At 52.7% G+C, this 27490-nt stretch overlaps 7 protein-coding genes across 7 annotated transcripts; 2 read left to right on the top strand and 5 right to left on the bottom strand.

Moving 5' to 3' along the window:
- Nucleotides 1-4163: 4163 nt before the first annotated feature.
- Nucleotides 4164-6102, bottom strand: BKA58DRAFT_346630 (uncharacterized protein; the record flags this gene model as incomplete). Its single annotated transcript, XM_046168434.1, has 3 exons — nucleotides 5495-6102; nucleotides 5369-5438; nucleotides 4164-5315 (listed from the first exon to the last, which is right to left on the bottom strand). Coding segments are annotated over exons 1-3 (1470 nt in total), but the record flags the coding sequence as incomplete, so codon positions are not given.
- Nucleotides 6103-7262: 1160 nt separating this feature from the next.
- On the bottom strand, nucleotides 7263-9670 carry BKA58DRAFT_432175 (uncharacterized protein). Its single transcript, XM_046173118.1, has 2 exons — nucleotides 9414-9670; nucleotides 7263-9359 (listed from the first exon to the last, which is right to left on the bottom strand). Exons 1-2 carry the CDS (start codon nucleotides 9541-9543, stop codon nucleotides 7393-7395), a joined length of 2097 nt encoding a protein of 698 aa, XP_046021609.1. The 5' UTR covers nucleotides 9544-9670; the 3' UTR covers nucleotides 7263-7392.
- Nucleotides 9671-9739: 69 nt separating this feature from the next.
- BKA58DRAFT_322930 (XAP5, circadian clock regulator-domain-containing protein) lies at nucleotides 9740-10964 on the top strand (the record flags this gene model as incomplete). Its single annotated transcript, XM_046167885.1, has 3 exons — nucleotides 9740-9966; nucleotides 10019-10544; nucleotides 10599-10964. Coding segments are annotated over 3 exons (1119 nt in total), but the record flags the coding sequence as incomplete, so codon positions are not given.
- Nucleotides 10965-11960: 996 nt separating this feature from the next.
- BKA58DRAFT_48277 (Glycerophosphoryl diester phosphodiesterase family-domain-containing protein) lies at nucleotides 11961-16467 on the top strand. Its single transcript, XM_046175347.1, has 3 exons — nucleotides 11961-12290; nucleotides 12449-15696; nucleotides 15754-16467. Exons 1-3 carry the CDS (start codon nucleotides 12155-12157, stop codon nucleotides 15967-15969), a joined length of 3600 nt encoding a protein of 1199 aa, XP_046021611.1. The 5' UTR covers nucleotides 11961-12154; the 3' UTR covers nucleotides 15970-16467.
- Nucleotides 16468-20302: 3835 nt separating this feature from the next.
- Nucleotides 20303-21659, bottom strand: BKA58DRAFT_414503 (ubiquitin-conjugating enzyme E2 S; the record flags this gene model as incomplete). Its single annotated transcript, XM_046172493.1, has 2 exons — nucleotides 20303-21604; nucleotides 21657-21659. 2 exons carry the CDS (start codon nucleotides 21657-21659, stop codon nucleotides 20303-20305), a joined length of 1305 nt encoding a protein of 434 aa, XP_046021612.1.
- Nucleotides 21660-21909: 250 nt separating this feature from the next.
- On the bottom strand, nucleotides 21910-25879 carry BKA58DRAFT_393007 (nucleoporin Nup120/160-domain-containing protein). Its single transcript, XM_046171052.1, has 3 exons — nucleotides 23036-25879; nucleotides 22688-22988; nucleotides 21910-22636 (listed from the first exon to the last, which is right to left on the bottom strand). The coding sequence occupies exons 1-3, from the start codon at nucleotides 25797-25799 to the stop codon at nucleotides 22087-22089; spliced, it is 3615 nt and encodes a 1204-aa protein (XP_046021613.1). The 5' UTR covers nucleotides 25800-25879; the 3' UTR covers nucleotides 21910-22086.
- Nucleotides 25880-26172: 293 nt separating this feature from the next.
- Nucleotides 26173-27365, bottom strand: BKA58DRAFT_443951 (Rad51-domain-containing protein; the record flags this gene model as incomplete). The annotated part of the gene is made up of 4 exons (XM_046174021.1): nucleotides 26173-26993; nucleotides 27041-27108; nucleotides 27158-27237; nucleotides 27288-27365. 4 exons carry the CDS (start codon nucleotides 27363-27365, stop codon nucleotides 26173-26175), a joined length of 1047 nt encoding a protein of 348 aa, XP_046021614.1.
- Nucleotides 27366-27490: the final 125 nt, after the last annotated feature.

Raw genomic sequence — 27490 nt, forward strand, 5'->3', positions numbered from 1 at the left:
GATTCAATATTTCTGAGATGCGGCGCCAACGACGAATACGTCCTGATGAGACGGTCATACGAGCACGTTTTCGCGTAGCTGGCAACACTTTCAGTTTGTCACGATCTCGTATCTTCTTCACTGACGCGGGGTCTGGAGGACTTGGGAATCTGGCAATACGGCTTGTTGAGGGGTAGGTATGCTTGATGTGTCTATAACGTTTTTGGTAGGTGATGTTGGTGTTGCTGAAGGGGCTATAGCAGCGACGGCGATATTGCGACCAATATATTTGTCGGTCGTCGGTCACACCCCTGAGAAATTCGCCGGCTTGTATAGACAAGCATTGCTTCGATGTACGACGTGGGGCGCCACAACTTGGCACCTGAACAACTCCTTTTGAATCACCGGTCTGCTCGGGCGTGACCTGTGATATATCAGAGTCGCAGCATGCATTAGAAGCACCATCGGGTTCGATGTGGCAGGGGCCGTGCCGAGTGTCTGGACAACAGGTCTTTCGACATGCTCAACTTCCGCTCAGCATGTTCGACACTGCTTTATTACATAATGGCTAATTAAAGTTTCTATAGAAGTTCATAAAGCTCATTCTCGTGATCTTACCTAACCACCCGGAGTGAACATACATGCTACGGCGCCTCTAGCATCGGATCCAACAATTGATACAATATATCCATGTTATCTTCACATTCCGATCGGAGAGATCAGACGTCACGCAATGCCGACGAGCATACTCAATCCCGCGCCATACTACCATATCGTCGATTGTCAACGAAAACAAGCTCCCACTGAGCAATTTCGCTTGACCACCTGAGCTCAGATTTGTGATGAGGCCAAATAGCTCTTTCCCTTGGCTACACGACCCACAAACATGCCTTCCTTCACCTGGATCACGACGATACGCCGCCTGCTCCTTCTTGTTTATTCGACCCACCCCATCAAGAGTCACCTCGCGTCTCAATGCATGAAGTCAATGAACGACTTACCAGCGGAGCTGATCCATAACATCCGTGGGCGATTGCTGAAGGAAAAGCCCCTTAAGATGTCGCGAATGTCCAAGCAATACCGCGACACAACGGAGGATTTCTCTACAGGGAGCTCGTCTTCGATCAAGATCATTAAATTCGGATTGGAAGCCTTTTTCTTACCGTCGTTGGCCGACCGGAGCTAGCAAAATGGATCAAAAGCGTCACAATCATTACGAACCTGGCCCACGCGTGGACAGCGTTGCCAATGATGCCTACTACCTACGCTTCTGGAACAACATCCCCGCTATAAGAGGCACGATAGGAAACATCGGCAAGGACTTGAATATGGAGTTGACATCACGCTGTTTTGGTCGCATCTTCGTCGGCAACCATTCGTTCGATGGCGCGTTAGCTGCTGTCCTCTGTCTCGCTCCAAATCTGGAGCACTTTGTAATTGAACCGCTTGCACTCACAGTGGCACTTGTAGGCCACGGATGAAGACACAGCGATGAGAGCCCAGAAATTCGTCCTTTTCGCAAGTTGAAGGGTCTTTGTATACGCGGGGCTCTAACAGGAGGCCCCGCACCTGTATTACCGTGGATGGAAACTGTGAGCATAAATTGCGACAAGATGTCACACGGCGACAATCGTCCATCTGTTGGTTTTTCCCTATCCAACATCCACAATTAGTACGAACCTACGAGTCTTGGAGATCAAGAATGCAGGCATTGGCCCAGGCGCTTTCGAAGAGCTTTTTGCTTTTCCAGAACTCAGCAATGTCAAAGAGCCGAAGATCAGCGGAGTATTTGTTGGCTACGGGGGTCTATGGAATGCTGATTACGGTCTCCGACGCATTACTCAAGTGATTGAAGATCATCTACCTGACCCAGAGGTTCTACACTGACTTCAACACGACTGGGATAGAGGAAGGATTCTCCCGACAACTTTCGGCAGCTTCAAGGGTCTGTCAAAACTACGGGAACTGAAGCTAGACGCCCACCTGCCGGCAACTCCTGATCTCCGTCAGCATCACGGTGGAGAGGTGCTGCCTCTCAGCCGTCCGCAAGAGTATTTACCCGACAGTCTTGAAGCTCTCTGCATCCTAAGTTTGAGCGCACAAAACGAATGAATCGACTCGATTCTCCAGGTAGCACGTACTATGAACTTCCAAACCGTTGAACTGTCACTCGACTTAGACAACTGGGATTCGGGCGACCATGGCTATTCTGGATCAGCACTTCAGGAATTACGCAAGACGCAGAGGAAGTTCTTTCGCGACACTGTGGCAAACATGAGTGCATCAGGCATAAAAATGCGTGTCTGGCGATAAGAGGGCAAATATCCAGAAGAACTACTCTTTGCCTTAGGATATCAGCGGCCGTGGCCTATCTGGGTGGGAGCTGAAAAGGCGGACTGGAGCAATCGGGTTCGCGCTGCATGGGAGGCCAAGCAAGACACACCCCCAAGTCCTGAAGACTCAGACGAAGACGAGTATTTCTATGGGCGGCAACTGCAGAGGGATAATAGCAGTGATCAAGATGATAGCGACGTTGAGCAGAAGGGAAAGGATAGAGATAATAGCGGTGATAAAAACAAGGATGATGAGGAGAACCGGGACGGTAAAGTGGTTGAGGTTGTGGTAGTGGACAAACGCAATGATTGAGATGAAGCACGAGCAGTCTCGCGCGGCTAGGAAATGATAGATGCGTCACGAACCGCCCACCACATTAAAACAACTGTTCATAACAACAATTACATCTTCATCATCATGCAATTTTTCTCTACGAGATATACATAACCCTACAACAAACCCCCATCATCTCAACAGGATATATCCAGAACACAATTAAACTCAGTTAACCTCCCCAGCCTAACCACTTCCTCATCACATCATCTAAAACCAGCACTTTCCATACCCCTTATCACACCCAAGCCCACACGCCCAAGGATCAATCGAGCACCTTCCACTCTGCTTGCAGCAGCAACCCATCTCAACACCAAACAGTGTCTTGTAGCCAGCGCACGTCTGACCACCATTGTGCTCACCGCACTTTCCGTTCGAGGAAACGGGCAGCTTGGTAGGTGTGGGTGTCGCGGTGGTGGAGCAGGAAGTAGAGCTGGGGCGGACGATGGCGGTGGAGAAGGAAGAGGAGGGGAGGATGGGAGTGGGTGTCATGGTGGAGACGGGGTAAGGGGTGGAAGCGGTGCTGCTGCTTAGGACGGCAGAGCTGGAGGCGGGGGACGAGGAGGACGCGGAGGAGGCGATGGAGCTGCTTGATGGGACGACCTCGGAGTTTCCAGGGGTGGAGATGGGGTAGGTGGAGGAGACTTCTGAGACGGCGGAGCTGGTGGGGTAGCTGTCCTTGGAGGCGGAAGCAGACTCAGCGGTGGAGGAAGCAGAGGCCGCGACGGAGGTGGAGTCGTGCTCCTCGGGCTTCTCAGATACAGGGGCTGAAGCTGATGCGGAGACAGAGGCAGAGACGTACTCAGAGATCGAGGCAGAAGCCGATGCGGAAATGTGCTCAGACATGGATGCAGAAGCCGAAGCAGAGACTGAAGCGGAAACAGAAGAAGAAACGACCTCAGACGTAGGAATAGCCGCGGTCGAGGAAGCGGAGTCAGACTTCTCGCTGGCGCTAGAGACAGTAGCAGAAGCAGAAGCAGAAGCAGAAGCAGAAGCAGAAGCAGAAGCAGAAGCAGAAGCAGAAGCAGAAGCAGAAGCAGAAGCAGAAGCAGAAGCAGAAGCAGAAGCAGAAGAAGAAGCAGACGAAGAAGAGGTCGAAGGGCAGTTGCCGTAGACCGGGTTGCAACCAGCACCGCAGTGGTCCTCAGAGGTACCGCAGTATCCCCAAGCAGAGCAGCACTCAGACTTTACGCCCTCGAGAGTGCTGAAACCGACGCAGGTGTACCCCTTGGTTCCACCGCATGAGCCATCGCGAGACTTCTCACCAGAGGTGGTAGGAGTAGCAGAGGCCGCGGAAGAGATCTGGCTGGCGCTTGAGCTAGCATCGACGGTGGTGCTTGAAGCGGTGGAAGAGACAGCGTCCTTGCTGGCACTGGCATCGGTGGAGGAAGAGGGAGCAGGGCTGGTGCTGGCAGCAACGGAAGAAGAAGCGCTGCCAACGGCCTGAGCACCGCACTTTCCGAAACCAGCCTGGCATCCGGCGTCGCAGTAGATATCAGTGTTTCCACAGTATCCGTACTGGGAGCAGCACTCGCTTAGGCCAGCGGGACCGTTGAAGCCAATGCAAGTCATGCCACCGTTTGCCGCACCGCAAGATCCGTCGGTAGTGGTGGGGCCGGTAGGGGTAGGAACGGGGCCAGTGACGCTGGCAGAGACGGTAGCAGAGGCGGAGGGAGAAGCACTGGGCTGGGCACCGCACTTTCCGAAACCAGCTTGGCAGCCAGTTTGGCAGTGGTCGGCAGTGTTGCCACAGTAGCCGTATTGAGAGCAGCACTCGCCGAGGAGACCATCGACACCAACCCAGCCAACGCAGGATTGGTCACCACCAGCAGCTCCGCACATACCGTCTTTGGAGGTGGGGCCAGTAGGAGTGGGGACAGCAGAAGAAGAGGTACGGGTAGATGAGGTGCTGGGAGGAGCGGGGGTAGAGTCGCGGTACCAGTTCTCCTTGGGGTCCTGCATGCACTCACCCATAGTGACGGCCCTGAGGCCCTGAGCGTAAAGATAGTCGAGCATGTATACAGTGAGGTTCTCGGCAGTCAATTGGTGGATGTCATGGCCGATGACAAGCCTGTCACCGTCGTATGGGTCTCCGGAGTTACGGGTATCAATGCCCTCCTTGAAGTTGTCCTTGGCGACCTGGATCTTCTCGGGAGTCAACTGGTTGTAGTCATCGGTATCGAGGTCGAAGTAAGACACGACGTAACCAAGATCGGCCATGACTTCCTGGCAGCTTCCAGTGCAAGAAGAGTACGGTGGGCGCATGTAGGTAGGGTATTTACCGATGATGTTGCGAATAGCCATCTCGTTCTTGACCATTTGGTCGTAAGCCTCCTCTTTGGTGATTTTGCTGAGATCCTGGTGGGACCATGTGTGAGAGGCGACCTGATGGCCATTGTCATACATCTTCTTGATGACGTCCGCCCAGTTTTCGTCAATGGCGCCCTTGCCGATGTTGTTACCAGTGATGAAGAAGGTGGCGTGGGCTCCTCGTGCCTCGAACTGCTTCATAACACCCTCGGTATAGATGTAGGGACCATCGTCGTAGGTGATTGCAACGGTTCCAGGATTGTTGCAGACGTAGATGCCTCCACCGCCGTAGGGAATGCTTCCAAGCTGCGGGCGGGGGTCGTTCCGGGTGCTTGCTCCAGCAGGAGTCTTATTGGCGTCTGTCGCACCATCAGTAACATGTTCACCGTGCAGAGTATTGACTATATCATACCACATGCAGGTCCAAAGTTGAACAAGCAGTCGGGCGCTTGGCAGTGCTCCTGAGTAGTACCGCAGTATCCCTGTTACTTTGTAAGTACAAGCTCAATACACGAATTGTCTCATTCGATATACGTACGGCGCTTGAGCAGCACTCGTTGTCCGCACACTTCTGGTTGCCGCCATCCGGACCACAACGTCCGTCGGTAGACTGACGGGGACGGATTACGGGTCCTGCCTGAGCAGCATGACCACCTGAGTAACCAGCAAGAGGGTTGCTGGCCCTCAATTGCCTGGGTAGACCAATGATCCTTGGCATACCCTCCATGCCATGAGCAGCGACGAGCGGTGCTACCAAGGAGGCAGCAGCGACTTGGGAGAAACGCATCTTGGCAGATTAATATTTACAGCACTAGTATAATATGTGTAGTCGACTGCGGTTGTAAAAGCGAAAGCGAGTGTGGTTGACAGTAACGTCAATTAGAATTAGTCGATGGGAATAAACGAGTGACGGTCGCTATGCGTGCAAAGACGAGCAAGACGAGTAAAGAGCGTAGGGAGAAAGAAGGAACCCGATGTACTTATAATACACAATGCCATAGACGCACCTCCAAGGGCGACTCGTGGCGGCGTAGCTGCGAGGAGTGGAGCCCACTAACTCGAAGAAGTCAGCACACTATTATCAGCAGCCAAGAGCGCGGCCCTGGGAAACCTTCGTGGGATACGAAGAGGATGTGGGGACGACATGGTACTGAGACGATTGCGAAGGCGTCTAGTATAAGCCACCACCAGATGCTACAATACGATTTCGCGTCCCCAATGTGATGGTATGTCTTGGTAGCCGAGCAGATCTGGAGGCTTGACAGCTGCCAATTCCCAAAGACTTGTCAATCTCAAAGAGGCATAACGAAGCCTGAGCGTGTCCTGTTCCTGACGAGGCCAAGCCGTTAAGTCGCTGGGGTCTAAATATATGAGCCGCGATGCTGGTTCTGACCGGCTCCCGTCGCGGATATACTGAAGTGGGATGATCGCCGGCGGGGCCCAACTCAACAATAGGCTAGAGGGATACTTGGCATCACAAAAACATCGTGCTTTTCACGTTGATGGCTTGATGTGGCGTTTGATGGCGTCTCGCGTAGGAATCAGAGGCCGTTTGCTTTCGGCTTTCTCGGTACGCGGCACCCATCAGAGGGCTTCGAAATTGGAGGGCTCTGTTGAAGCCTTCAGTGCTGGAATGATCGGTGACCGTAGCATACGACTCGTAATCTTGATGCCATGTCTGTCAGTTCATGCCTCGAGGTACAGCAATCGTTGCTCGTAATGTCAGTGATGTCAGTGTTGTCAACGGCCGTCGCGATACCTCGTGCCGTGGTATTGGGAATAAGCGACAGCGCACCAGTAACGGTACATCGTCATGCAGGCCGTTCGTACGATGATACTCCGAATCGCATTTCGTCCAGCCCTAAGACGAACGCCTGAACGCCAAGGTCAGGAGAGCAGGATTGGGAACGCCCCGGTCGTCGTCCGCTGGCCGCGATTCGGTGCTAGGAGGCCCCTGAAGGCCTTCATTTCCACCGCCAAGCTCGAAGCGAGCGCTGGCTTCCGCTCTCGATAATCGATAATGCCGCGGGCGGCAACGAACCACCGGCAAGCAAATCGCATGTGCAATGCGATGCAAGATGTTTAGAAACTTCGCTAAGGCAATGTAACCAGTAGCCAGAGTGTAGAGTAGCTGGCTGTCTGATACCGATTTACCGCTGCGAGGCTGCGGGTAAGCGGCTGCGCTGTGCACTTTAGCTCCACGATAGTGAGTTTGGATAGCTGCATCTCTTAGTTGCTCAGTTGTGGTTCGGCTAAGGCCAACGCGCCACTAGAAAATCTTCAGCTGGTCCTTGTACACGGTGTTACGAGGAGGTGGAAATTGACGGCAATGCCGAGCAAAAGTGGGTATCATTAAGTTCAAGTACATATCTGGATAAGAGGTATAGTATCATGGTTCGCGAAGCCGACGCAGAAGCAGAAGTATGCTTTGCTTGATCATTTCTTCACAATGCGCAAGAGAGGAGCGATCCTCGCACGTTTGCTCAGCCCGACACGGTATGGCACCTTGCCTGTGTTGGCTGGCGATGCAGTTGTAGGTTTTATTCTTCGTTCTGGAGTCTCTGCCGCCGCAGCTGGGGAGGGTTTTGCTGGCGGTTTAGAATGAGTGGCAGTCGATGCATCCGTGACATCTGGTGACCTTCCGCGATCGGTCTCCTTGCGTGTGATTTTAGAGTCTTGCTGTGTATGTTCTCGAATGGACCCGGGCTCTATCGTTTGTACGACTTCATCTTGGTGCTCTACCTCCACGGCTCGTTCCAATGGTTCTGGGTCAGGTTCTACGGGCGGAGCAACAGGCGCAACCTTCTTGGGCCGACCACGTGCCTTCTTCTTCACAGGCGCGATCTCAGGCACGACAGAGCCCGTCTCAGCAGGTTCGCTCTCGGCTTGTTTTGATGTGGTTTTCTTGCGCTTTGCTTTCTTATTTGAGTCGGTGACAGAGCCTGGAGGCTGCTTCGAAACGGCTGTTGGTGACTTCTTCGGTATGACTACCTGGACTTTCGTTGGAGAGCGCAAATCGGAAAGTGGAGTTTCTGTGAGGTCGGTAGACTCTGCTAACACGGCATCATTCGCCACCGCAACATGAACCACATCCTGCGCAACGGCCTGCGTATCATCCCTTTGATACTGATCTAAACTGCGCATAATATCCTGAATGGCCTCAGAGTCCATCGCCGGGGTTTCGTTGCTCTTGTTCATGACCGGCTTGATTCTGGGTGGACTTGGTGGTGCAAGCTCGTCGTGGCCAACATTGTTACTGACTAGCCAGTCGATGGTTTGTATGACGTCACCGTTATTTTGCTTGAGGGCGCCGGAAGTCGTTGAAGGTGTAAATCCCATGTCGCAAATCTGCTGTACCTTTTCAGGCGTTGTAGGGTTGCTGGCATCGGCGGTAGCCGTCGTCTGTCGCCGTTTACTGACCCTTTTGGCCTTCTCGGGGCGGACAGAATAGTCGATGGGCTGCTCCTCTTCAACCTTGAGCGATCTTGAACGGCTGGGCCGTGGCTTGTATTGCTCCTTTGGCAGGCTAATAGTCGCAAGATCGTCGTCGGAGCTGGCAATGGGCACTTGTGCGGATTTCGAACGACGAGGTGTCGTCTTGACTTGCTTGTGCTCACTGTGTGCAGTCTTCTTTGGTGCAGTTGATGGTATATCCCAAATATCGGCAGAGCTGGCTTCAACAGGTGTCGCCTTTCGGTCGGCGTCACCGGCTCCATTACAGGACAGTTCGTTCCTCAAAGGACTGCCTTTCAAAGGGCCAGAAGATCCGCGCCTACTTCGTTGGGATGCGCTGTACTCATAGCCTCCCTGTGTCGTCCGGACTGGCGTGGCTGACGGAGGATCGTTTGAAGGTGGGCCACGATCAGATAATTCAGTCTGCTCCGTAGCCTCTGCCGGCGTGAACTTCATAAGATCTGACCAGGGTATCGACGGCTCCGGTGGAGGTATGTAACGAGGTTGTTCACTATCGATCTCTTGTCCAATCGTCAGTGGTGCATTGACAATGTCGAGGATGTGTTGTTGGGTCATAGTAGCGTTGGGAACGGTACTAGAAGGCTCAGGGAACATGGCCGGTTCGTGAAGGGCGTAGTCGTCGTGCATAGTTCCTTCTGGGAGCCATGGTACTTCTTGAGTAGGTTCGAGGGTCGCGTCTGCTTGGCCCACAAGCGGAGCGTTGAACGACGGAGAACTACCGAAGATGGATTTGGGAGCCTTCCCATACGTGACGGGTCCTTTCTTAGCAGACGCACCATTGGATGGTATGTGCAGGCTTGGATCAGCTGTGGTCTTTCTCTTTTTGTTTGGATGTTCAGGCAATGACACTGATGACTGAGGCTCTTCCTGGCTCGGCTGTGACTGGAGATGGTTCCGGTGCGCCTTTTCAATGGCTCTCTTCAGAGATTCTGGGCTGTATGTCAGCTCGGTCTGATGACATGATGCCGTGAACTCAGCCCTACCGGTGGATCCCGTGCCGTGGGTATCATTACTGAGTGGCTGTCCGGACGCGTCTGCTTGTTTGGGCGGTGGGAGGTCGCCCTCGAGATCGCCATCCTCATCCTCATCGGAATCCTGTACAATACGCGACATCGTTGTGCACGCTGTGCGGCTTCAGGTAAATGCTTAGATTGCTGAGGCGAGACGACTGGGGAGTGGGGTGGGTGATCTTTCCGGGTGATCGCGTTGCCTCGCGTAATCACATGACGGGACGAGCTACTAGCGCGTCATCTTTCCATTTTCGGTAGGCACCATCAACTTTCTGGCAGTTGTACCCTCCACCACAGATCATTCTGCCAACATGGACAGGTTCGCATCCAGTTCAAGCGATCGCGCAGATGTGTCTGGAAATCCCCGATTCACATCCCAGGCCGCGACAGCAGAAGATTTACTGAAGGCGCAAACTGTCGGCCTGGTCAACCTCGACGACTACCGCAAGCGACGCGCCGATGCGTTGGACAGGAAGGAGCGAGGCGACACTGCAATCAGCTCGGGCGAAAACACACCCACAGACGGGTATGGAGGGTTCTTTCCCATTAGGAGGTACTCGCTAATTTGCAAAGTACAGGGCATCGACGCCAAAACCCGTCTTCAAAAAGAAGCGCAAAGTAGCCGGCAAAGGCAAGCTATCATTCGGCATAGACGAAGACGAAGACACCGAATCCAATGTCTCCAAGACACCCACGCCGCGCGAAAGCACCCCCGCAGACGGCTCTGCCCCAGAAGCCGACACCAAAGTGTTCAAGAAGAAGCTGGGCGCAAACTCGAATATCGGTCTCAAGCCCCGCGTCATGACCAAGACGGCTCTCCAGCGCGAAGCACAGCAGGCAGAATTAGCGCGGCAAGACTTCATCGTCATGCGCGACGCAGTCAAGGCGACGGAAGTGGTGATACCATTCGTCTTCTATGACGGCACCAATGTCCCAGGTGGACGATGCAGGATTAAGAAGGGCGAACAAATATGGCTGTTCCTCGATAAAGCCAGGAAGGTCGGTGCAGAGCTAGGCGTAGGCGGTGACAAGAGTCGAAGAGACTGGGCCAGGGTCAGCGTGGACGACTTGATGCTCGTCAGAGGCGAAGTTATCCTGCCGCACGTGAGTATCAAAATTGAAGACTGCGTATTGACCTATCAACTAACCCCGTGTCAGCACTACGAGATCTATCACTTCCTATTCAACAGAGTCACCGGTTTCGACGGCCCCATCTTCGACTACTCGGCGCAACCCACAAAAGCTACTCCGAGCGCGACCGATGCAGACGCAGACGCGGATCCTGCTACATACGACCCGCTTGCTCAGCCCCTTAAGAAGAAGAGCAAAGAGTCCAGCATACCAGATGAGGAACTCGAGGGTTACGGCGAAGACCCAGCGATAACCAAGGTCGTTGACAGGCGGTGGTACGAGCGCAACAAACACATATTTCCGGCAAGCGCATGGACAGAGTACGCACCAGACAAGGACCTGTCCAAGGTGCAGCGGAAGGACAACGAGGGCAACGCTTTCTTTTTTTCGTAAACCACCTGATGGTCCAGGAATAATCTCCAGGTCGGCCTAGGCCTGCTATTCGCCTAGTTCTTATCTTGGAAGCTCTGGCGCTCGATGGGAGGGCTAGCGGGAGGGGTCTAATGGCTCGGGCGGGATATGGAGAAGCCAGGTTCCCCAGAGCGGAGCGAGCTGCAGCACAACGCTTAAACGTGCCGTGTAGTCACTCAGGTATAATGGCGCGGAGAGCACATAGCCAGTATCAATGCAACCCCACCATCCACATTAATCAGTCTTCGATGCGGTGTGACCCGGCTCCAGTTACCGTGCCCCCATATGCACTTTCGTATGCACTGCTAATGACATGCATCCCGCTATGGAAGATAGTCGCGTGTATGCTTACCCGTGTTGGCCCCGGAGTGCACCCGCGCCAGAGTCTTCACAATCGCTACCAGCAGCATGCTTAGTTGTGTCGTGCTTCACGCTCGCACAAGTTGCTGTACGGCGCTGGAATGCGGTGCCAAGAAGAAGCTTTTTCGCATGCGACATCCGTCGCGAGCCAAGCTGACAAACATACATAGCACACCGCCGTGACCCGCCGACGCGAGAGGCGCTGGAGCGTGACGCATTAGGATGTGATAATTGGGGCAGGGATCCACCGTTGAACCGAGACATCCAAAGCTTTGCAGCGACTGCGAGTATAAAGGCAGACGAGATTCTGCGCGCGCTGGCGGGAGTGACTGAACAAAGCGCTCTGTCGCCATACGTCATTGGACATCACTGCAACGCACCAACCACGTCTCTTTTCATCTCAACGTCTTTCACTCACCCGTCTAGCTCCGCACCGATAACACTGACCAGCGATTCCGCCGCTCCAGTGTACTTCCCCTGCCTCGAGCTACGGCTTTCCCTACTTTTGACAGTCCGTTTAACCATGTTGCAGGCGCGCTTTTGTCGAGCTCCGTCTCCTCCAATGAGAATGGACGCCTCGAGCACACCCTAAAGATTCAACATTAACGCGTTGATTGCGCAGGTCGCATGGAATTGGCAATCTGGCTCTTGCCCTATCGATCATTCAATACCTTCCACTGCCTATATCTCGCTCCTTTTTCCGCCCCCGCCTGCCTAGAGCTAGTCCTCCATACGCTTTAGAGCTACCCTCGAGCTCAATATCAAGCTCTGTCCGGCCCTAGAAATCCACCGATTGTTGCTTCGCCACCAGGATGAAGTTTGGACACAATCTACCAAGGAACCAGGTGCCTGAATGGGCGGCGTCTTATATCAACTACAAGGGCCTCAAGAAGCTTATCAAGAACGCTGCTGAAGCTTCAAAAGATGGCTCGGCTCCAGATCTTGCTGGTAAGTGTACTCCAACTCCCGCCAAACTTCACACAAAGTACTTCATGACTACGCTTTATGAAGCTGTTCTGGATATCTTGGAGTGGTCACGAGCGCTTCATGCCTATCGCAGCCATTGAACTTTAAGTCGCTGAATACGTGGCTAACATTCACCCCAGAGTTCTTCTTCTCGCTCGATCGCAACCTCGAAGACGTCGACAACTTCTACAACCGCAAATACGCCGAAAACGCACGACGATTGAGGCTTCTACATGGCCGCTACGGACGAGTCGCACAATTGCCTGACGGCATCGACAAGGATGAAGCGCAGGATCTCATGGGCGCGCTGCTCGAGCTGCGCGGGTCAATGCGGAAGCTTCAATGGTACGGAGAAGTGAACCGTAGAGGTTTCATCAAGATCACAAAGAAGCTGGACAAGAAGATCGCGACGGTCTGTCTGCAAGAGCGCTACTTGGCGTCAAAAGTCAACCCAAAGCCTTTTGCGCACAACCTGCCTTTGAACCAGGACATGAAGGCGGTGAATGAGTGGTTGTCAGGGTTGAGCGACATCAAGACATTCGACGACACGGGCTCCTCCCATTCGGCCGCCTCTTTGGGCAGAGTTCCAGGTCGCTCGTTGCACCTTCCCGCAGGCCTCCTCGACGCTGTGGATACGGCTATTCGGGTCGACAAGGTCGACGATCTGAACCAGAAACTCACAGAAGCTGCTGCGAGCAACGGCATCTCTAGTGCTTCGTTCCAGCAAGTACTCCTGAACTTCTTGCAACGCGCTATTTCATGTCGGGCAAAGTCATGTATCGAAAGATTGCTGCAGGACATCATCTCACTGGATGAGGAAGACGACATCAACAAGCGTAACTGCATCCACCGACTTGTCATTAATATCGGTCGCTCGAAGACTGGCGACACGTTTGGTGCGGATGGAACCCTTCTCCAGAGCTCTAACGAAACCCGGAACTTCATTGTACCTGCCACGGACCCCAATCGCCAACCTCGCCCTTGTACCACAACCGAAGAAGAGTCAGCGCAACTACTCAGCGAGAACGATGAGTCGGTACGGCTACTTGTCTATCTGCTCGATCAGCTCCGGGCTGAGCAGCGCAATGCGCTCCAATCGCGTGACTCCTATGGCAGACTCCCGCTCCATTATGCTGCGCAATATGGATTCGTCGTCATTTGCCAGGTTGTTATGAAGCATATGCAAGACTGGGGTCAATTCGACGTCGCTCAGGGAATCGACTCCGCTTACTGGCAGGATGCTGAGGGTAACGCTCCTCTGCATCTCAGTGTAATGGGTGGCCATCCCCTCACCACCAAAGCTCTGCTCGATGCGGAAAACTGGCGCGGTACTACAGAAGAACGACTTACATCCCGCAAAACCATCGCAAGATCTGGAGCGGCTTTGACTTTGGCAACCCGGTCGAACTTCGTAGACATTGTCAAGCTCCTGGTTGAAGCGGGTGTGGACGTGAACTATACGGATGAGGGCGGTGAGACCGCACTACATATGGCGGCACGCTACGGTTACGACGAGTGCGCCAAGGTTCTTTTGGCAGGATCCAGTATGAATAAGGCTGAGGTTGATGTCCCCGAGAAGACGTTCGCCTGGACGCCTCTCTTCATCGCTGCTGTCGATGATCATGTCTCCATGGTCGAGATTCTAGCCGCGGCCGGAGCTGATCTTCAGAGGTGCGATAACTCTGGCTGGACAGCAAAGGAGCACGCCACGCTCCGTGGGCACATTGCGGTAGCGATCAGAATAGGGGAACTTGCTCCTGCGACAGAGTCGCCTCTTGTCGCGCCTAAGGATACGCGTATTGCTCGAGCTGGCTCGCCTACACAATCTTCTCTGGACGAGCGAAGGTCTAAGAATCTAAACCGAGACACCAATACCCCTGTTCAAAAGGCGCCCGAACCTGTAAAGACCTTTGGTCATCGGTACTTGACCAAAGAGACAATGATTCTTGTCAGCCTTGGTTCAATGGACGCCAGGAAAGATGTGCCCGCCGTGAAACTGGACGATATTCCTCTTGCCGACGCGCACGCAACGCAACTCGACACCGCTTTGTCTGTGGTTGTAAATGCGTCTGGCGCAAATGGAGAACCTTCTGTCATCGATTTACCCATCCAGGAAAACATCGCGACTGAGCCAATCACCTTCATGACCAGCGATGCGACTAAAGTCAAGCTACTTTTCGACATCATCCCTACATACGCAGGTTCTCAGGAGCGTGTCGTAGGACGTGCAGTGGCACTGCTGTCGACAATCAAAACCAGCATTGGATCTAAGCGTATCTCACTCCAGGGAGACATGAAGGTACCAATCGTGGCTGCCTCGACATTGGACGTGATCGGCACCGTCAACTTCAATTTCCTGATCATTACACCCTTCCATCACCCGAGCATGTCCATTACAGAACAGCATACCTACTGGAGAAAGATGGCTGCATCGACCATGGTCATTGGCCATCGCGGTTTGGGAAAGAACACAGCCTCGCGCACCTCGTTACAGCTTGGGGAGAACACGATACAATCCTTCATCTCTGCTGCCAACTTAGGTGCGGAGTACGTGGAATTTGACGTACAGCTAACCAAGGACCATGTGCCAGTTATCTATCACGACTTCCTGGTTAGCGAGACTGGTATCGATGCACCAGTACACACGCTTACACTGGATCAATTTCTGCACATTGGCGAGGGCCAGAAGCCACGTTCCTCTCGCGCTGGATCACCAGAAACTGTGCCCGTTCTAAACGGTGCGAATGGCACAGACGACAAACCGAACACCCGGAGACTCCGATCGTACTCAGTCGACAACTCGAAACAGCGCAACATTCACACTGATCGTCAGAACGAGCTCGCGGAGCGAATGAAGTACACTCGTGACTTTATGAAGAAGGGCTTCAAGGGCAACAACCGCGGTACCTCCATCCAGTCGTCATTCACGACTCTGGATCGCATGTTCGATGAGTTGCCTGAGTCGGTCGGATTTAACGTCGAGTTCAAATACCCAATGCTTTACGAGACTGAGGATGAGGAGATGGACCAATATGCTGTTGAGCTGAACCAGTTCGTCGATACAGTGCTGCAGAAGGTGTACGACAGGATGGGCCAACGGAACATTATCTTCTCATCCTTCAACCCCGATGTCTGCCTAATGCTATCCTTCAAACAGCCCTCCATCCCGGTACTGTTCCTCACCGATGCGGGCACCTTGCCCGTGGGAGATGTGCGAGCGGCCAGTTTACAGGAAGCCATCCGATTTGCTAGTCGCTGGAATTTGCTTGGAGTAGTCACCGCTGCTGAGCCTTTGGTCATGTGCCCGAGACTTGTCAAGGTGGTGAAGGAAAGTGGTTTGGTGTGCGTCTCGTATGGCATACTGAACAACGACCCTAAGAATGTCTTGGTAAGCCACCCCTTTCCAACCGTCTTCTCGCTGCAGCATTCACTAACAATAACACAGCTCCAACGAAACGAAGGCATCGACGCCGTCATCGTAGACAGCGTGCTGAAGGTCCGCCAAGGACTCCAAGCACCGCACCAGGACTCCTCCAATGGCGTCGTCAACGGCGCATCGCTTGTGGTTCCATCTGAGTCAGTGCCTATCATCAAGCAGGCGGATGAAGTCCTGCAGAACGGCGCTGAGAGTAATGTGGCGGCCGCGAACGGAGTGGTGTGAGCTCGAGGGACGCACTTTCAACAATGGGTGGCTAGCGTTGGATTTCATAGATTTGAGCGTGTTGATCCCTAGGTAGTCCCTCAACGGGCTTGGATTTGGTCCGTTTAATCGATTATTTGCGAGGTGTTGCTGCTTTGCAGTGGTCGCTGTGTGATGACACCCTCGAAAGGATGTTCTTGGTCATGACAGACTATATTATGAGATGATTTGATGTCTTCGATGGGCTTGGCGAACAGTATAGTCAGACTAGCTTCGTGATGGGCTCAGCCCTAGCATCTACTCTTACAGTCGTCGACGATCAGATATGAATGAAAACATGTAGATCGGCGACGCGTTGAAGCAAGCATGATAGTGAAGAGGTGGAAAGACGGATATGTACTGGCCTAAACAACCCAGCCACCTTATACAAGGCAAAGGTTGAATAGGTCTGTAGCCTACATTAATGTAGAAACATGCAAAGTAGGTGGCCTAACGTTAACGTAGGCTCTAGAGTGTTAAGTTTTTTCCTTGATTGAGGCGCAGTGTAGATGCCAAGTGCCTGAAAGAGATCGGCTAGTGCCGTGCCTCTTGAATTTCGCGCCAAAATCTCATCGCAGGTAGTTCTTAATCTCCTTGTCCATCTTCAACGTCGCTAACACGGTACCAAAACCCGTCGTCTTTCTCGTCCTTTGAAGACCGACGAACCCACCCATCCGGGTGTTCACTATCACTTTACGTACTACTGTTCGTATACATCGGCATCCTAGGTATATTATGAAGTACCTAGGGTCCCGGTGTCTGCTACCCGAAGAGAGAGCTTGAACGCGAGGTTGCGAAGATAGAAAAAGAAATTGTCAAATACACTCTTGTCACGGGCAACGAACAGGATTATATCATGAGGCGTGTCTGTTCGGAGGTCACTGCGACACCGCTGGTATGTGCGCAGACTAGCCACATCACCGCTACCTATAAAACGCGCACCTTCGACTGAGCTTTCCTACTTCTATCAAAACCAGCATCTGAATTCCAAATATGAAAAGATGAATGGACAAGTACATCGCCTGTGGCCATTGTTCCCCTCAATGCATTTGTAAAGAAATTGATTTCGTCTTTCCTTCGGGGATTCTCTCGAAATCAGCCTCTACGGTTGCATGGAAGCAATACACCCCTGCGCTTCACTCATCGCCCCGTCATACGCATGCAAAGAGAACGAAGTCATGACTGCGTCCCACTCATTGGGTGATCGCACGTTAGTCTGCGAATTGACTGTAAAACTGAACCATCGTTGCGACTCCATCCCTTGACAAACCTTTCCCAACAATATTGGCGAAAAGTCCATATACCAGAACATTGGAGAGCCTCTGGCTTTGTGGGCTCTTCCAAAACCAATGGCTACTAGAGGAATGAGTCTTCGCGGTCTTCCGACTCTTCAAACCCAACTTTTGACCCGAACATGGGAACAAGTGTTAGGTGTTTTGCGATTTACATATGCTCACAAGCTTCCAAAATTCCTTGGCCACCTGCCTCCAGGACTTTGATATAAAGTCTCCGCAGTGCCAGCTGTGCTTCTCTCTCATACCCAGAATCGCACTTTGCGACAGCAAAAACCAATTTGGGAGAAATCCATGAGGAGAGTCGAACTTCTACGGAAATACTTCCCGCAAGCATTATGGTCGGCTCATCTTTTCGCATCTCCGAATTCGCGTAGCCATCAAGCTACGGAGCCGCTCCATCAGAGGGGACCTAGTGTTCAAAGGGCGCATCTTGAGCCTCAAGACCACGGCGTCAGCTCTGCGTCTTCCTCCCTGCAGTTGCTCGATGTATAAATAATTATTCTCTGCACTGTCTTCCATTCCCAAACACTTCTCGCTTCTTTCTCTACTTTCCAAAACTACGGATTTCATTTTCGATGGAGAAGTTTGTTTGTTTTTTCAAAATTGGTACACTACATGTTCATGTCTTCTTCTTTGCACTTTACTGTAAAAAACGACGAGCGAGCTCCGCATGAAGGAAGACATCCCACAAAGTCTTACGACGCTTTTCAAACTCATAGACACTAACAGCATGTGTGTTGGTCGCGGCGAAACGCGCAAGTCTTTGTCTTTGCGTGCCGTCGTCTTGAAATAGAAAGAATGATCTGTCATGGAGGGGACCTCTTGCCTGAAATGCAACATCCTACTCTTCATTCTCACAACGATATATGAAATCTTAATGGCAGCAGGCCTCTTCTGTCTCAACATGAACAATCATACAACATCATGTGTTTGCCTCTTCTCTGCGTTTTCGAAAGCTTGAGCAGTTCAGACCATGCAAACGCCGTCGCACGGAGGCAAAATGTTTGCGCGTACGAAACTACCATGGAAGAGGAACCATGAGATCGGAGTGTTCTTGGCTCTTCTATCAATATAAGTCAATCTTTCAAAGGCTGTGTCTCTCTTTCTAAGTACAATACCTGCCACTTTTTCCAAGATTTAACATGTCCTTCAGAACGGGTCACTGTGCCTGCGTCTCAAAACCACTATCCAAGATTCGATGTTTTCGCATCTCCTCCTTGTGTTCTCAAATGCATCCCAAAGCCGCACGTGACGGTGTATTTCTCCTGCGAGACTACTATCTCGACATTCGAAAATCTTTGGCATGAATCAACCATGTGTACGCCCTACCTGTGCGTCATCCAGCTACAAACCTTCGTCTGCGACTGCACATCTCTTCTTCTTTACATCCACACTTCCATTCTATTTTCCAAAACATCAAAATATCACATCGATGGCGACTGTGCCTCTTTTTCCAAAACTGAACTAAGACTGCGCATGGAGTCAGCATTGCGCCTCTTCTTTGAAAAACTATACATCGAAATCGAATGGAGAATGCGTCTCTTCTTTTCAAAAACACATCTCAACCCATTTATGAGTGTTTCTGCTCTGTCCAAGAACGGCGGTAGCCGTGGCGATGATCAGCTTTTCTCGTCCAGAAACACGATGAGCGCACGAAAACAACAACAGTTCCCGATATGAGGGCGAACGTCGCATGATTCGACTATGAGACCTTCGCCTACGGTCTGACTCCCCTTCCCTCAATACACTGCGCCTTCCTCTTTTTTTCTAAAACGTCCTAGAGTTCGCGCCATGGGGACTGATTCTTCTTTTCAAGATTGATGACGATAGCTCTGATGTTTTGGCCTTCTCGTCCAGCCACCGCGACGAGCTTTCCCTTGCCAAAAATCAAGGGTAACACTCCGATGGGGACGCCGCTTCCGCAGCTTCTACACCTAAAGCCCCTCTGAGGTTGCGGGACTACTCTTCCTATATCTTCCACCATCCTCCTGTTTTTCCAAAAGAACGAGTCCGGCAATACATGGAGACTTTGCCTCTCTTCCAAACCCCGATCGCAAGTGTCTCATGTGCCCTGGCTCTCTCCTCCAGCCCTGCCAACCATACCAAAACACCATTGAAAATTCGACACTCTACCAAAACAATATCGCTGATGTTTCATGTGTGAGCACCGCCGTCCTCGCTCTACTATAAGACCTCCCACCAATCTGCCTTCTTCCTCCTTCGTCCACTACCTTCCACCTCTTTCTCCCAAAAAAATAACAACTATGCGAGAACTATATATGGAGACGGCGGCTCCTTCCAAAAAGAGCTCAAACAAAACTACTTGTGTTTGGTCTTCGCCTCTCTGCCTCTCTTCTCAAAACAAAGTAGTGCGCCGAGTTTGACATGCGAGTGCCGATTTCCAGAAAATCGAAGTGCTGGGGGACATGAGTTCGGAAAAGATGACCGAACTCGCAAATGGCTGTCTGCTGGGTGTTTGTGCTGCGATATCGAAACGACGAACCGACTAATGGATGAACAACGGAACCGAGAAACGAGATGACAGGTGGGAAATGAACATCACTAGCACTACCAACATGGCCTTTCCCCTTCCTTCCTTTCTCTTGACTGCCAAAACAACGGGTGCTACCAAAAATGAAAAGCTGGTTCATGATGGTTCAAAAAAAAAAGAACGAGCTGAGCATGTCTGGACTTGCGTGCTGGCATTCTTCAAAAGTTCCTGTTAGGCACCTAGGTAGTGGTGAGCGCCTTTCACGACGACGGGGATGATGATCATCATCAGCACCAGATTCATGCATCCGATGACACGAAAGGTACCTCGCTGATCGTCGAAGTATATGTCATAGGGTATCCCGCACTACCACCTTACTACCGTCCCATCTTTATCAACAACCGCTCTGAACGTGAACTTACATCATACTCATAATCCTAAACGCCATATCGCTATGCAAGCCACCTTCACCTCCAACATCCGCATACCCCCAGTTTCACCCAAACACAACCCACCCAACCCTCATTAATCACAGCCTTCCCACCCCCGTCCTCGCCCCAAAATCCCCCCGATTAAACCTCTTCAAATCACCCCCCGCCCTCTTGAACCTCTTCATCTCCCATCGTTCCTTCTTCTCAAACTCTTCTGTTGCGTGTCTCTTGCGCACATCTGCCTTCCCCTTACCCCTAGTATCTGCTTTCACACCGGCGTCATGAATAACCATGGCGTCTTCCCAGCTGTACGAGAACTCTTTGAAGAGTGGGTGTGTTTGGTTATTAGGTTGTATAGCAGCGAAGGGGTTTTGTGTTGAGAATTTGAGGAGGTCGGGCGTTTCTGTTTCCATTTCCGCTGCTACCGTCCCACCGATTCCAGTAGCAGATTCAGGATGTGTATTCCGTTTCGACGTGACGGTAGTAAATGGGTCTGTGTCATCTCCATTCTCTTTCTCCTTCTCCTTCGATGTGGAAGCAGGCGACGTGCTATACGGCGTATGCGCACCAGGCACAGCAAAAATACGTTTCGGTGGTGAATCAATCTGCATGCCATCGTCCAAGCCCTTTATACCGAAGATATTATTCTGTCGTCGAGACGCCGGCACCGCGCTTCTTCTCGTCCTCCCACCTGGACCAGGTATCCAGTCGCCCTCAGTATCACTATCGCCATCTTGTGTCGCGCCTCTCCTCCTCCTATTCTCTTCGTCTTCGCTTTTCTGGCGTTGGAGTTTCGGTCCCGCTGGCGTGACTTTAACACGTTCCTTCTCTTTGCCTTTTGAGTGTGGTTTCGGGATGGGTTGATCCGTCTCTATTGTAGTCTTATCCTCGCCTCGCATCTGCGCCTCCCTCACGTCTTGCTCGATGTTGCTTGGTATCGCAGCATGAATCCCCGTCATAAGCCTCGCCCTCCTACAATACCCCTCCCAGTCCTCCGTCGCCAATTTGCCCGCGGCTTCATTCAGCGCACTCGCCGGATTGGGCTGAATCAACAAACAACTTATCGTCACAAGCACATCCCTCAACTTGAGCGTGCTACTCCAATCCCGCTTGAGCGTTTCCACACACACAGCACCCGTCGCCTCATCGATATTGGGGTGCCATAACCGCGTGCGGAACTGCGCTGTGGGCGGTGCGGTGGGGTATGTGGGTGGGATGTCGAGGTGGAGGCGCCATACGCCGCCGGAATAGGGTGTGCCGACGGGGCCGGCGAGCAGGATGTCGAGGGAGGTTAGGTCTGAAGTGCTGTCGGATTCGGGTGGGAAGAGGTAGTTTGGGGGGAGGCCGGCGGTGTGGAGGGAGCCGTGGTCTGCGGCGAGGCGGCGGAGGGACTTTGAGTTCTGGGTGTTTGGGTTAGTGGGTGGACGCGCGTGGGAACAAGGTGAGTGGTACCATGGCTGCGTGCGCTATTAGGATTGTCGTATTCTTAAGGTTATTAAAATGAGAACAAGGAGTCCATTGCGCTATGGTTGGAGGCGTGAGGATCTGAAGGGGCTGTTGATGGCTGCTGTCTTCCAGCGGCTGCAACGCACCTGGAGGTTCGCGCCGCCCCGCAAGTGGCCGCATCTGCACGCGTTCTAGCGCGTCATTCCATCTCACTCTCACCTGGGCACCTGATCATTTTCTTCATTAATCACAGGACAAAGATTGCCGAATCACGACTGCGGTCAACATAGTTGTCTTTGGTAAAGATCTGAATTCTCATAATAACGTCTAGCTACTTCATCAATCCAATTCGGATCCAGCCAGATGCTAATCTACATGGCACCGCATCTTCAATCCCGCAATGCCGTCAATGAACGCCGCGCTATAACACCAAGACCTACAAGATATCCATATCATCCACGGGATCCACAAAAGGAAACTGCCCACTCTCAATCGCCGCTATCCGGTCCAGCTCTGCCTGGTACTCTTTCCGCAGCGTGTCCAGGGTGATGATCTGCCTCTTAAGCAGCTTCTTGCCCTGGCCGATGCCCCACTGCGGCGGGCCCCCTGTCGCTTCTATGCGCTGCTCGGCCAGTATATAGGCGTCTTCTTTGCTGACGGATGAGAGTGTGTTGATGATCATGAGGTAGCACTGTGTTAGAGACTCGTCGGCTGGGTCATGGATCTTGGTTGATGTCGTCTTGAGGCGCTGTAGGCGCTCATGGAGAATCGATGCGGCACCGCGGAAGTTGTTGCGGGAGATGCGGAATGAGTAGAGGATCTGGTGGTAGGGCGGTCCAGATGCGATATTGAGTGTCTTCTGGCATAGAGACGTGAGGATGTTGTCAACGGAATCTGTCAGTCCGACAAAGGGAAACTTGAGGAGCTCGGTAGTTTGCGATTGGGCTACCATCGATGTGATGAGGGTCTGCAGGTCGGAGAGTTTCCTATAAGATGGTCAGTATACGAATTCGTGTGGATACAATTCTTCGACTTACAAGGCCGTGTCCCGATGCCTAATCAGCGCACCGTACGCATCGTGGAATCTGGATGTTTGAATCGAAGCAGTGAACAGCCGTTGGAGCAGGTCCGTCTTCAGTTCCACGTCTTCCTGACCCATCAAAGATCGCAACCCCAGTTTCGCAAAATCGGCAACGTAGGAGTATGCTTTTGCCTTCTCGAACAGACCAATGACATGATTGTAATAGTGCGCCAGGCCTTCGGAGAACGAATTTCGCTCCACTTCGGATATGAGGTTTGCTTTGTCTTCCTCCGCCACGTCGAACATGGGACTGAGGGCTACAGAGGTTAGTATCTCTTACGCAATTCGTATATCAAAGGCTTACCCAGATAGTATGCGGGCTTCTGGAAGTGCATAGAAGCCAGCTCCTTGTTGCCTAGAGCAAGGTACAACCGCCCCTTCAGATACGACGCCCAGTGACCTTCAGTAAGAAACTTGGAAAAGTCCTTGGCGAGCTCGTACTCTTGCTGATACAAGAGTATCCCCATCATATCTTCTACAGCGTTTTCAAAGTCGTGTTCTTCGAAGATGAATGACAACCAGCCGCGGCTCCAGTGAGTAAGCAAACCGGCCTTCGGGTCTTTCGGTAGTGGCACCTCAAAGGCACGACTGCCGTAGATTCCCTCAAGGACCGTTTGGGTGATGGGTAGCTTCATACCAGTCTTATATGTCTCGCTCAACATGCGATTGAGGTTGTCGGATGCTAGGCCTGTTCCAGTCTGGTGAGACCACACTGTACGGGCCAACCAAGAAACGACCATGCAGTCTTTGTATCGCAGCAAAAGCTCTGCGAACACCTCAGACGCATCCCACTCGTCATGTGTCTCCCCCTCCAGCTCAATGAACATGAAGAGCAGCAGGACGAGCAGATCCAACAAGGCATTGTGGTCGTTCTCCAGAGTCTCCTTGGAAACGCAGGATAACGCATTCAGCCCGTACCGTGCGATCTGCTTTCTCGACTGAGGCCTGCCGTCGTGTTCATAGTCCAACTTCCTGATGGCTCGGAGGAAAGTCTCGGTACCCAGGTCCTTGACTTCCATACCAAGCTCTTCAACAAGAGTGGTTACGTCCTCATCGGTCACATGTTGAGACAGCTCGCTGTTGCCTTCGATCCATTCCATGCGATCTAAGATGGTGATGTTCCGGCTCTGGAGTAGGTCCATTTCCATGTGGCGTTGAACCTTCTGCTGAACGAAGTATGGTAGTCGTTGGCGGAAGGAAGCTGCGGCATTCAGTAGACGTGCCACGTCGCGAGATTCCGATGTATCCAGAGTTTGCCGTAGAGGTTTGCTCAAGGTACGCGAACCTGAGATGACTGCTGCATTCAGTGTAGTTACTTCCGACTCGCTGCAGTTCCTGATCGCAGAGATGTGGTCGCTCAACACTAGCCACGGCCTGTCAGTAGCCCGATCGTAACTAAGCGACAACGATTCACCCCTCCGCTTGTGCAAGTCTTTTACCAAGCTGTAGTATGCCTGCCACTCCGCTGTTATGTCTTTGCTGAAGTCTTCGCCATGACCACGTTCAATGGCGAGGGCGACAAGCGTGGCAATCAGACGTTCCTTCAGTGACCCTTTGTGAACTCGACCTGACCGTTGCCGTATCCCCTCCAAGCCTCTCCTGTATATGCGCAATGCTGTTTCTAATGTTGCGATTGAGAATCGGCCCGGGTAGAACAGAAATTCGTACCACTCATTAGTGAGATCCTGTTCTGGTTCCAATTCCCGCTCGCTTGGATTCGCGGGATTGACCTTCAGTGCCTCGACGGTCAGAGGACCCGATTCAACAGATACCCAATCACTCTTCCAGGTTTGTGTTCGTTGTTCGGCGTAGTCGGTGAGATCGAATTTGAGAGAGTAGACCTTACTGCTCGGTCCTGACCTGGCGCGTATCCAGATCTCTGAACCTCTCCACGTATTAGGCCCTGGGATAATGTGGAACTCCTCCAGTGTCCATACGGTCGTGTTCATCAGTTCGTCGATCGGCGGAATGAGCTCTGAGTCCTGCGCAGCGTCGTAGAATCCGTGTTCCTGGTCGTCCGCATCCCTCACACCCCAGAACTTGAATTGATGCTGCTTTGGCGAGTATGTAACGACGTGGTACAATGCGCCTCCCACACCAGCTGGGATGTTGACAACAGCCATCAGCATCGACTGTGAAGGCCCAATGGAGTATGAACCATGAGACTTCTCCAGGGCGAGGTCTTCGGCACCCAAGAGGTCAATGTGCGCGCCTGGCTTGCCTGACGCAATGTTCCACGCTCTGATCGAGTGGTCCAGGCATACTGAGAGGATGTGTTTGTTGTCTGGGGATATGGCGACAGCAGCCGCGGCTGATACAGCAAAGTCTGCGTTCTCGAAGCGAACCGTGGGCTGCGCTTTCCATGAGAGAAGACCGCGCACCGACCAATTGCTCTGCTGGTACCGCGATCCGTCCCAGGTGTTGTTGGCCTTGTCCCAGATCAAGCGACAGATGGCCCCGTCGTCGAGTGTCACGAGTAGTTCGTCTGCGCTCACAGCGACCAGTCGGTAGGGTATGCGCCCGCTGAAGAGTGCCGGCTCGAACCTCTTGCACCAGGTCTCCGAGTCCTGCTCTGAGGCTGCGGGGTTGGCGAAGAAGTCGCGGTGCAGGGTGATGGTGTAGAGTTCGTTGCCCGTGGTGATTGCAAAGACGGTCAATGCATCGCGGTCGGCGGGCTCAGCGAAAGCGACGCAGAAGGGTCGGATTGGGGCGGGGAATTGGAAGAGGAGCGTCAGGTTGGCCTCGAACTTGTCGGTGTAGTCGTGATCGAAATCAGTCGCCTGGATCTCGAGCATCTTCCTGTTGTCCAGCACGCGCCAGAGGAAACTGCGCGGGTAGGCATGGTGCTGCCGAAAGTACATGGAGCCATCTGTAGCTAGATGACGCCTTGTGAAATCCTCCTCATCCTTGTCCGCAAACGATTCTGTGATCACACTGCGCTTTACACTGGATCGTGAGCTGAAGGGAGAATGCGACGGGATCGAAAATGCGATGGTCGAGCCAGGGTAGGCGGGCTCAATGTTCAACCGCGCCTCTTTGTAGAGACACGTGCCTCCGTGTTGGACCATGTTACTCGCATGCGAAGGGAGTTCGGCCGTCGTTGCGGGGGTGAGAGGTTATGGCGCGCGTTCGGGGTCGAGTTGCGGCGGTCGGCGCGGAGGTGAAGCTACAAAAACAGTCGGCGCGCGACGATAGATGCGCGAAGCTGGCTGGCTGGTGCACGGACGCTCACTGCTGGCTACCTCAAAGCAGCCCACCTAGTCTACTCCACCCACAATATGGCCATTATATCACGAAATAGCCAAGATGATGCTGATGGTAATGATGCATCGTTCAGATAGTATATTAGGATATCATACGGCTGCATAAACGTAACTCGTGTAAACCCAAAAAGATCTAGATCGCCACGGCTCTCTGACGCCTTGCACTTCATCACCCTCATCACCTGTTGTTCCTCTCCTCCAGGTCCTTCTCCTTGGGGTCGCCAATGCCATCTTCATTGATCGCGAACAAGCAATCGCTCTCTGGTAGACACGGACTGTCGTAGATCTTGCACACACGCGTCTCTCCCCTACCCTTTCTCAAGCTGAGACGAGTCGTACTTGCGTGTGCAATGATGTTTCCTCCGATAGGCTTCTTGGGGTCTGGGTTGAACATGGCACTCGGTCCACCGTCCACTTGCGCGACGACTTGGTTCGTAATTACAACGGCGATACCAAACTCGTCCGCAAGCCGTTGTAGCGTGCGCATGAACTTGGCCAGATGCGTTTGCCTGGCAGACAGCTCTCCACGTCCAGCAAAATCTGTACGATACAGTGCAGTGGCGGAATCGACAACGAGCAGCGAGAATCGAGTCTCCGTCATCATCTGTGCGGCCTGGTTGAGAAGCTCCAGCTGATGATCTGAGTTGTATGCGCGCGCATAAGCAACATTGTCCAGGACCTCCTCGCCAGAGAGTCCGAATCGGTTTGCGACAGCCAGACATCGTACTGGGCGGAAGGTGCCCTCCGTGTCGATGTATAGACATTTGCCCTCACCACCTCCCATGTCGAACGGCAGCTGGCAGGTAACGGCTAGGGTATGACAGATCTGACTCTTTCCCGTTCGGAACTCGCCAAATATTTCCGTTATAGAGCCTGTCTCGATGCCGCCTGCCAGAAGTGTGTCCAGTTGTTTTGAGCCGGTCGTGATGGAGATCAATTCGCTGCGGCGGGAGTGCATCTCGGTAGCCGTGGTGAAGCCCATAGGGACAAGTTTGGATGCTATGGGAGTAAGCAACAGGTGAGGGAGCAGTGCCATTGATACGCACCCTCTGCAAGCAACTTTGAAGCCTTTTGTTCCGAGATGCCCTTTATTTGTTCGAGCGCTCGCCGTGGTCTGTACGGTGTTAGTGGCGGGGCCCATTCCTGTTCGATGATCTACATACGTATAGGCAATCGACTCTACAGTGTTGAAACCGCCCTCTACAATCAGCTTAATGTCGCGTGCAGTCAATCCATTGACTCCCTGAAGTCTCGTCAGTGTCTGTCGCGCGCCCAAAGACCAAGAACGCCTACCTCAAGCGCAGACACGGGAGTCGGTGCTCCAGGGCCACCCATGGTGCTGTCCTCGAATTGCTCTTCTTCGGCACTCATCTTGACGGAATTAGGACGGTCAAAGGTATGAAAGGTAGTTGTACGGGATTTGCGAGTGTGCTGTGCAGGAAAGAAGGATGAGTGGCGAGCTGGCATCTAGATCAGGCGCGTCTCACTAGTGCCAA

Source organism: Alternaria rosae (assembly GCF_020736505.1).
Source record: "Alternaria rosae strain MPI-PUGE-AT-0040 chromosome Unknown BKA58scaffold_10, whole genome shotgun sequence".
In the NCBI taxonomy this organism is placed as follows: Eukaryota; Fungi; Ascomycota; class Dothideomycetes; order Pleosporales; family Pleosporaceae; genus Alternaria; species Alternaria rosae.

Excerpts from the sequence above, each read along its gene's own strand:
- BKA58DRAFT_432175 (XM_046173118.1), bottom strand. The coding sequence starts at position 9,543 with ATGTCGCGTATTGTACAGGATTCCGATGAGGATGAGGATGGCGATCTC. Across the intron at positions 9,360-9,413 it reads CCACGGCACGGGATCCACCG|AATCTCTGAAGAGAGCCATT; the intron begins GTAGGGCTGAGT and ends CATACAGCCCAG.
- BKA58DRAFT_48277 (XM_046175347.1), top strand. The coding sequence starts at position 12,155 with ATGAAGTTTGGACACAATCTACCAAGGAACCAGGTGCCTGAATGGGCG. Across the intron at positions 12,291-12,448 it reads CTCGGCTCCAGATCTTGCTG|AGTTCTTCTTCTCGCTCGAT; the intron begins GTAAGTGTACTC and ends CATTCACCCCAG. Across the intron at positions 15,697-15,753 it reads ACGACCCTAAGAATGTCTTG|CTCCAACGAAACGAAGGCAT; the intron begins GTAAGCCACCCC and ends ACAATAACACAG.
- BKA58DRAFT_393007 (XM_046171052.1), bottom strand. The coding sequence starts at position 25,799 with ATGGTCCAACACGGAGGCACGTGTCTCTACAAAGAGGCGCGGTTGAAC. Across the intron at positions 22,989-23,035 it reads GAAGCCCGCATACTATCTGG|CCCTCAGTCCCATGTTCGAC; the intron begins GTAAGCCTTTGA and ends TAACCTCTGTAG. Across the intron at positions 22,637-22,687 it reads AGGCATCGGGACACGGCCTT|GAAACTCTCCGACCTGCAGA; the intron begins GTAAGTCGAAGA and ends ACCATCTTATAG.